The sequence below is a fragment of the Lampetra planeri genome, chromosome 46 (assembly GCF_965212315.1).
Source record: "Lampetra planeri chromosome 46, kcLamPlan1.2.h2, whole genome shotgun sequence".
Taxonomy (NCBI): domain Eukaryota; kingdom Metazoa; phylum Chordata; class Hyperoartia; order Petromyzontiformes; family Petromyzontidae; genus Lampetra; species Lampetra planeri.
The window spans coordinates 4,480,932-4,490,493 of NC_136152.1; the positions used below are offsets into that span (position 1 = coordinate 4,480,932).

Here is a 9,562-nt window from a genome sequence, read left to right on the forward strand (position 1 = left end):
CGTGTGTGTGTGTGTACCACGTGCGTGTGTGTGTACCACGTGCGTGTGTGTGTGTGTACCACGTGCGTGTGTGTGTACCACGTGCGTGTGTGTGTACCACGTGCGTGTGTGTGTACCACGTGCGTGTGTGTGTACCACGTGCGTGTGTGTGTACCACGTGCGTGTGTGTGTACCACGTGCGTGTGTGTGTACCACGTGCGTGTGTGTGCGTGTGTGTGTACCACGTGTGTGTGTGTCCACCACTTGGGGCGTGTGTGTGTGTACCTCGTGGGGCGTGTGTGTGTGTACCACGTGTGTGTGTACCACGTAGGGCGCGTGTGTGTGTGTACCACGTGTGTGTGTGTGTGTACCACGTGGGGCGTGTCCGTGTGTGTGTACCACGTGGGGCGTGTGTGTGGGTGTGTGGATATAAGACTCGGAGCCACAGAGCACTGAGCTCACACGCGGATCGCTGCTGCGATTCGTCTACGCAGCATCAGCGCGCTCCGTCAACGTTTCCGTAAAACCCTCCCCACCCATCGTCAAACGTCAACATCATCCATTATTCATCGTCACACCTTGCTGAGCGAGCAGTCAGGTGGTGGCTGTAAACATCGATTAGTCTGGACACGTTTCAGCGGCGACAGTCGTAGAACTCGACACTAGCTGTGGGTGCTGAACAGCGGCAGCGGCGCTGTGTGTGTGGACACACGGAGCGTGGCACGCACAGCGGGTCTGGGCTTCGAATACAGCCGATTTGTATCGCCGGCACGACATTAGCAAGAGGATTTGATGATCCCTGCGGGCAGACTTTAGTCAAATTTCTGCTGCTGCTGCTGCTGAAGACGAAGAAGACCGACACGACCCGTCACACGCAGAGTCTGCATCGTGGACCGCAGCCACTTGCGAGTCGGCGGACCTCTCGGCAAAACCTCGTCGAATACATTTCTCCCTCGCGCTCCACGTGTGGCCATGGAGGCCCCGTTCTACCACGACGACGTGGTCGGCCTTCACTCGTTCGGCCAGGTGAGCGCCTTCGCCAGCTACTCGAGCAAGAACGTCGCCCTCCGGCAGGGCAAGGCGGCCGCGCAGACGTCTCCGCTGCCGGGAGTGCTGCAGGCCACCGCGTGCGTGGGTGGTCCACCGCTGCTGCCACCCTCGTCTTCGACGTCGCCCCTCGTGTCTTCAGCATCATCATCATCATCGCCACCATCGCCACCTCCTCCTCCCGCACCGCCGTCAACGTTGTCATCTGCTGCATCTTCATCATCCTCGTCGTCTTCGACCTCGTCTTCTCCATCCGAGTCGGCCATGCTGAGGCTGTCGAGCTCTGACATGGAGCGCTTCATCATCCACCACCACCACCGGCAGCAGCAGCAACAACAACAACAACAGCACCACCTCCACCACCTCCACCAGGGCGGCCCGGGGCTGTCGGCGCCGCTGTCCCCGGGGCTGCACGGCGCCGTCTCGGGCGCCTTCGGCCGCGGCTGCAGCGGCAACGGCAACGCCGCCGAGGAGGAGAAGGACAACTTCGCCAATGGCTTCGTGCGCGCCCTCGAGGAGCTCCACAAGCAGAACATCCGGCACAGCGCCGCCTCCTCCTCCTTCTCCTCCTCCTGCTCGCCCGCCCTGGTGAGCCAGCTCCACGGCTCAGGCTACGAGCCCCCCCCCCACCACCACCAGCAGCAGCAGCACCAGCAGCACCTGCTGCCCAGCTACGCGCCGCTGCTGCCGCAGCACCACGCGGCGGCCGATGTTCGCCAGGGGCCCCCCTCCTCCTCCTCCCCCGCCGCCTGCTACGCGGACCTCGGCGGCTACGGGCCGCAGCTCGGACTCGCGTCCACAGGCGGTGGCGGCCTCCAGCAGGGCCTCGCGGGGACCTCCGCTGGAGGCCTCGAGTACGGAACGTCGGCCCTGTACGCGCACGCACAGAGCGCGGGCCACGCGTCCTCCCTGCAGTACCTGCCCAGGTCCCAGCAGCAGCAGCAGCTGCTGCTCAAGGAGGAGGAGGAGGAGACCCTCCAGACTGTGCCCGACCTCATGCACGAGGGTGGTGGTGGTGGAGGACCTTCCAACGCCTTGTCAACGTCGTCCTCTTCTTCCTCCTCCTCCTCCTCGGCGGCGGCCGCCGTGAGCGACCTCGTGGGGCGCGGGGCCACGGCGCCGGTGGACATGGAGTCGCAGGAGAAGATGAAGGTGGAGCGCAAGCGGCTGCGCAATCGCATCGCGGCGTCCAAGTGCCGCAAGAGAAAGCTGGAGCGCATCGCCCGCCTCGAGGAGAAGGTGGCCGCGCTCAAGGCCAACAACGCGCAGCTCGCGGGCACGGCGGGCACGCTGAGAGAGCAGGTGGACACGCTGAAGCAGAGGGTCCTCAACCACCTGGGCAGAGGATGCCGCTTGGCCACTGGGGCCACCCAGGGCGGCACGGCTCTGCAGGCCTTCTGATGGCCGCGGGCGTTTGATGGGGAGGTCACGCGATTCACCGAGCCAGCGAGTCGGGCAGGCGCGGCAAGTGGCAGCGGCAGCAGCAGCGGCAGTAGCTGCTGCGTCCACGAGAAGGAGGCCAAACGGGAGAGAGTTGACGGTGGGGTTTTTCCCCCATGAAGGTTGTGGAGATGATGGAGATGATGATGATGCGTCGAGAGGGGCTTGCGTGGACTGAGCTCCTCGTGCTCACGGCGGAGGGCGAGAGACGAGCGGCAAGGAGGGCATCGAGGCGCGTGGATCATTCTTCTCGAGACTGCAATTCTGTCTTAATTTTAGAACTGCAATTCTGGCTGTGATGATGATGATATGCAGCGGCGTCGATCGAGATTTGGCTCCCAAAGTTCAGTGCCCACTTACGATTTAAAATATGAAATGTCTCGTAAAATCTGAAGTTTTAATTGAGTGGTACATTAGCAGGATACGGTGGCGACAAAAGCAGTGGATATGATGGTACATCCCACTGCAGTACCGTACTACGTGAGTCCTGCAGTACTGTGGTGGTACCTGTGGTGGTACCTGTGGTGGTACTTGTGTTGGTACGTGCCACTACAGCACTCTACGACTAAAATACGAAAGCATGGTCGGAAATTGAAATACCGAGATTGTAATGTTTACGCGCTAAAGAAAATTGTGCGATTGAATATTTGCGACCGCAGATTGAATGTAAAGATGTTTAGAAAGGAGGAGGCATTTCTCTTGAGATGACCTATATTATTATTTATGTGCTTATAGATGTTTCCCTTAAAGGGACCGGCAACTGCCGTCCGAGCTTTCGGTGGTGGTCTTAATTTGATAGTTTCGGTGGAGTCACCGAAAAGGTGGTGGTGGTGGTGGTGGTGGGGGGCTTCAGTTCTCACAAGGGAAGTGGCGACGTGGAATCGAGCCGGTTTCAGAACAGCTCTTCTTGAGGCCTGCGAGCGAGTGCAGCTTTAATTGTGGAGGCATTTTGGCTTCGAGAAAAAAGCCGTGAGTCACCACCACTCCGCCTTTGATGAGAAAGCCTTTAAGCCCCCGGGGGGATGCGTGGGTGGTGGTGGTTGTGGATGACGTATTCAACCACCACTGCCAACAACAACTACCCACCGCATTTTTTTTTATTAAACTCCTACCCCTCGGCAAACCCGCGGGGCTGAAACGTTCCTAGGCCAGAGTTGGGGGGCCCTGATGATTCATGCGGCTTGCAGTGTTACACGTGGGGGCCTTTTGTAATACAATAGACAATATATGGGTCTCAGAAGGGGAGGCGATTTGAAAGTGCCTTGTACAGGCTGAATGTTGTAAGCGGTGCCATATGTGTGTGTCGCTGCTGGCTGGGTGGCCAACCAATACGCACACGCGCACACGTGCATATGTTCGAATTCAGGCTGTGGTTGACTTTGCGACCCATCCCGCCGTGGGCGGGCTCGGTGAGGGGGTTAGTAAAACGCGTAGCCACCACGTTCAGAGACGTGAACTGCTTTTACAGACTGACTGGGCCCCGCCAGTGATTGTGGACATGAGCACCAGCAATGGTGATGGGCACTGCCCAGTACTCGTTTTATTTGATAAACGCTTTGCCTTTGACTATACAGTACTGTGTGTGTAGTTGTATAAGCTGTCATTATATACATGGTCCTATTTTTGTGATTGGCTCCTGCCATATGAACGTGGAATTCCCACTACTGGCTCGGTGGAGGGGGTGGGGGATCCGGCAGTAGAACAGAGCGTCTCGCCACGGACTCTCTCTCTCCTTGAGCCGCCGCCGCCGTCGATATTTGTTTGTCTTCAATTTGACGATGAGCGGAGCGTGGAGTTCAAGGTGCCGACAACTGTGTTTTAAAATATCGACAGTGTTCACCAAAATGTGTGGTGGTGGTGATGGGGAAGGGAGGGTGGTGGTGGTTATTTTTTTCTGTGTTGCCCGCTTGCTGTACGGTAAGAAAGGACCAACACTCAGTACGCAAGCCAAACCCGAGTTAGCAGCACCATGGCAACTCGAACAAGATGTTCGGTAATGGATGGTTTGTCAAACGTCTTATTATAATTTTACTACTGTGAAGTGTAAATCTGACTTCAAAATCCATATCGACAATTATTTTTTTTCGAAGTCAAATGTGAGTCATGATTTGCCAATTCGGTCACACACCGATCACACACACGCACGCGCGCGTGTAACATGCAATTTGCGTAGCTGCTATAGATCTGTGTTTGTGTTTTTAAAGGCACCCGGGCACACGCACGGATTAACTGATGCTCTGACATTCGTTGAAGCACGGTGTTATTCACAAGCAGACATTCCATGTGTTACTATGGTTACACCGACTGACTCACATTGGGAAAGTAATAGAAAACCTACATTGGGGAGTCGATTCAACCCATAATCACCCCCAGGGATTGGGGGGTTATACAATTGGTACTACTTTATGGAAATGTTCAGGGCGCCACGGTGGCTATGAGATGTTAACTACCTCGCCTGGTCTACAGGAGGTCGTGGGTTCGATCCCGACCCTGGCGCCTGCTGCTGCTGCTGCTGCTGTCTATGTGGTGTGTTCTCCCCGTGGGGGCGTGGGTTCTTCTCGGAGATCTCCGGGTTTTCCCTCCACGTTTAGAATAATGCGTTTATGGTATTTGGGTGTTATACATTTTCACGTGATAAACCACTTAATTGGGATATAATTTGTGGCCACGTCGCTAAGGAAAAAGAGCTATGTAGCTCATTGGGCATTGCCTGGTAAAGTAAAAAAAATAGTTTAGTTTTAATGCGGAATTTCCACCACTGGTTAATATGCCTGCGCAGGGTGACCCTTTGAATTCGAGACGGATCCAAATTTCAAGATGACGTTTCACAATTTCCACAATTTTCTGCACCATGTGACACGATGTTCTGCTTGCAATTTACAAATCGTTCTGAGTGCGTAAGTGGTTTATCTAGATGAAGTGGTGTCTTTAATAGTGAGGACTGCTCTCAATATCTGGAATGGATTTTTATTTTTTATCAAACTTGGCCTGGCATGGTATAATTGGATTGCGGAATGGCCCTTGGAGGAGGGATTTTTTTTTTATAGTCCGAATCCATTTGTGGTGTTCCATGCCAGGATTTAGATTTATCAATGACCAACTCTGCGGTGTTAAACTCGGCGGTTGGTCAAACTAACTTGGAGTCCATCATACGGACTAATGTGAAACAAATGTTGCATCAAACACATTGTACTGTATTCATTGTATCACCATTTTTTTGTATCTTCAATAGATGTATCATTTCCTGGTTATATTTTGTGGTCTTTGAAACAAAAGAGATACTTTGACATGTATTAACGTTTACCGGCTTTATGTGAATATTTTTCAATCGATTTGTAATTTAGTTTTTAATGAAAAATGCAAATACATGGAAAAATACTGTCGTGCTAAAAGTGCTAATGGCTGCAATGCTTTGGTTAAGAACGCGTAGACTTTGACAGCCAGGCATAACGGAGTATGGTTTCCTTGATTCGTGCGAGTCTATATATTACATGGACCTGTTGTGTGTAAAATCTTAACACTTTGCAAGCACTCGGCAAGGATTCACGATGGTGGCGCTTGGGATCTCTTGAGAGCCCATTGTTTGGCGTGACCACTCCACGCGTGTTGTTGTGAGCACTTCCGGTTGCCTTTGATGTTTGATGTCGCAGACGAGAAGGATGGTGTGCGTCTCGACAGAGTGGGGACTCTTGAACGTCAATCCATCATCATCATCACCACCATCATCATCTCTGGGGTAGATATAATAAGCTCCACCCTTCGCGAGGATGTCTGGTAATTGGTACAAGTCAGCGGTGGTGTTGTCACTGATGGACTGGCACCTGCCATGACAATGTGGAGTTGTAAAAATGGGCTTGCATTTCTCCCAGTTGCTGGATAGAGCCTTGTCCTCAGTGCCCTTTTTTGCAACTAATTGGTAATTTATAGAACAAATTAAATGATACTGTATATATGATTATTTTAATTGAAAGAAATATTTATATATTTTGATCTCTCAGTTTAGATACTACCACAGTACAATATATAGCACTTGTCCAACGAAGCCTATAATCAGCATCGTCTTCACCATCATCATCTCATCGGGGTGGCTGATATGAGTACGACCTGGCGTTGATCGCGCCACGTGTGCACAGGAAGTCAACAGCGAGAGAGTTGTCTTGATTTATTTACAGACTAACCATGCCACGGTAATGTGGAATTTATTAATCACTGCTGTCGAACGGTGAAGTACGACCACATTATTATGCTACTTTTTTTGTGTTTAGCTGCTACTGTTACATAAATGATAATTACGTACCTTAAGTGAAAAAAAACTTTATTTTCTGTTACCTGATGTGCCAGTTGTGTTTTTTGGTATTTTCTGCCAAAGAGGCATTCTAGCACTGTATATTTAGAAATGGGCATTTGTTACGCGTAACGCGGTCTACATATTGAAAGCTATACATCGTGGCGAGTGTGGCTTCATTACGATTGAAAATAAATAAATGTTGCAAACGAGTCTCGGATTGGTCTTCTGCTGAGTCATCCGTCTGCTCTCCGTGCGAACCACTCCCTTAAATTGTGTTTTGACGGGAAGTGTTTTGAGACTCAAAGCCAGACAAACACAGACACACAGGGCCAGACGCTTCTGGATTCCGAACACCAGCGCACGTGTAGGAGGAGAATTGCAATACAGGAGAAGCGACGTCTAAGTTAGGCCAGGGAAGAGCCTCGGAAGTAGTGCAGACGTCGTGGGGGGCAGGCATCAAAGTGGCGCCCAGAGGAAGATGCTGCTAGCGGTGAGACTGTTGGTTGACTCGGCCTTAAATGAGTACCTGGTGCGCTGTGTAAACATCAGCACGGGGGGGCACCGGGCGTGGTGCCGGCCACCTACGCCCTCGTGTGCTATGTCAACTTTCGTAGGTGCTGCTCGCTAACGGCACCTGTCTCGACAGTATGTTGAAAGCTACACGGGTGACCTTTGTCTTGTATGAGATTGTAAAAGTAGTCTTAGGATATCGGCTGTCGACTGTGGAGTCTAGCAGAAGGAAGCGATGGCGAGGTGTGGTGACATCTGAAGCAGCGGACTTGGTGACCTTGACCCTGGCTTTAAAAAAACTAATTCCAAAGTGACCTCATAAAATGCATGTTTTATTTGAATCAAACCTCTGATGGATGTAGCAATGTATGGGTGTAATGGGTTAATATGCCTCACCTGGAAATGTATCCGAAGATATAAAGGAAGGCGGAATGTGTCCAGGCCATAATGTGTTGTAATACATTTACACGCAGCTTGAATACACACTTGAGGCCATGTATAACGTGTTACCAATGCTGGCACACACATCACGATGTCCATGTAGTCATGTTAATTGCTGTTAACCTAACTTCATTATTACCATCAACATCAGGCATGGTCCATCCACTGCTGGATGAAGGCGTCCCCAATCCGATGCAAGATTTTGGAATGAATCTAATAATTTGGTTTAATAATGCTGATTTGTAACGTGCGCAATTGTCACTCGCCCCAAGGCAGCGACCCTGAGCGGCGGAGCCCAGCTCAGAGATCCGTTCAGTAAAAAAAAAATGTTGTTTGAGAAGCCGCTTAAAGGTTGGTAGGTTTTCGCGACCAATATCTATAATGAGGTTTTGTTTGGGCTAGAGTGCATACATATACATGTGTCGTCGAATCTGCCACCACCCCACACAGCTAATGAGGGTTTACTCTCTAACACACTGGTGTGCTGCAGTACATAATTGGCACGTTTTGATTTCCGAGACAAACCTCACTGATTGACCGTGTTGAATGGTGGGGGGTTTGACGACACATTGACGCGATTTAACCCAAAAAAAACTTGATTATGAATCAAATTATTTGGTTCTGCAGCTGCTGCTTTTGGCTGTGTGTGATGCACAAGCACACAAGACAACATTCGTCAATAACACTGCGGCCACAAAGTAAACAACTGATACACAATGTAGATACACAATGTGATGGGAAGCGACCTTTCTTGAGCGCACACAAATTAAGCCCATCATTTACACGCTATGTAGAAGGCCCATTTCCCAAAACGTTGCAAAATTTTCAACAAAAATTAATGTCACAGTGTTATTGCGGAATCTGTTTAATCAAATTGAAGATCTATAATTTGTTTATTTGTATTCTGCAGCTGGAAGGCTCTCGGTGGGTTTTTCCCACAGGGAGAAAAAAATTACAATGCCGTGTAAAGTTTAAAAAAACAGAACTGGGGATTTTCCTCCGTACAATATACACAAAGATCCCCAGTATAGCCTTAACATACTGCTGGGGCAAGTGCTGTTAGCGAGCACCTATGAAGGCCGACACGACACCCGATGGGGTGGGTGGCCAGCACCACGCCCGGCCGCCTTTGTCTCTCAGCGGCGATGTTTACACGCCGCACCAGGTACGCAGTGCACACACGCACTGCACACACGTGGTAGGCGTGGTCCGTGTCAACGTCAGGGCGATTCCAGTGACGCCAGCCCACGCACTTCCTTTTACCCTTATATGGTGTGAGGGGCTGCGACGTCACGGGCACCCCCCTCCCTCCGGAAGTGTGACGTCATGTTTACGGGAAGCTCAGGGCCCCGCGTGCTCGTGTGACTCAGCCTCTTGCGGAGGCCACGTGTCCTCAGGAGACCACGTGACTTTAGGAAGCAACGTTTGCGAATGCGGCCACGCGTCTTCAGCAGGCCCCATCAAATCATAAGGGGAAAAAACAAGTTTTCCTGGCTGGATTCACGCCTGCCTGGCTGGATTCTTAACACGTGCGCGGTGACGTTACCAGGCACATCTGCGTGATGACGTCTCCCACATCCCACATCGCGTTGGCGTCTTATCCTGGTCTCTTGAGATCTGACCTGATAAAACCAAAAATAAATTCGAACTTGAAGCTATCATTGGCCATTGTCCACTGCTGGATGAAATCATCCATACATCTCGCTGTGTAGAGCTTCTACCATCACTACCACACGTTAACTAATGTCATCACTCCGTGCAAATCCATAGCAATGTGCGAAACGTTTGCAATCTGCACATTTCAAGCTGCATACAGAGTGCGCAAAGAAGCATATATGCACGCTTGGAATTGGACTG

At 51.2% G+C, this 9,562-nt stretch overlaps 1 protein-coding gene across 1 annotated transcript; it reads left to right on the top strand.

Moving 5' to 3' along the window:
* The first annotated feature begins 429 nt into the window (after positions 1–429).
* On the top strand, positions 430–2,730 carry LOC144733341 (uncharacterized). Its single transcript, XM_078615190.1, has one exon. It carries the CDS (start codon positions 952–954, stop codon positions 2,425–2,427), a length of 1,476 nt encoding a protein of 491 aa, XP_078471316.1. The 5' UTR covers positions 430–951; the 3' UTR covers positions 2,428–2,730.
* The last annotated feature ends 6,832 nt before the right edge of the window (positions 2,731–9,562 follow it).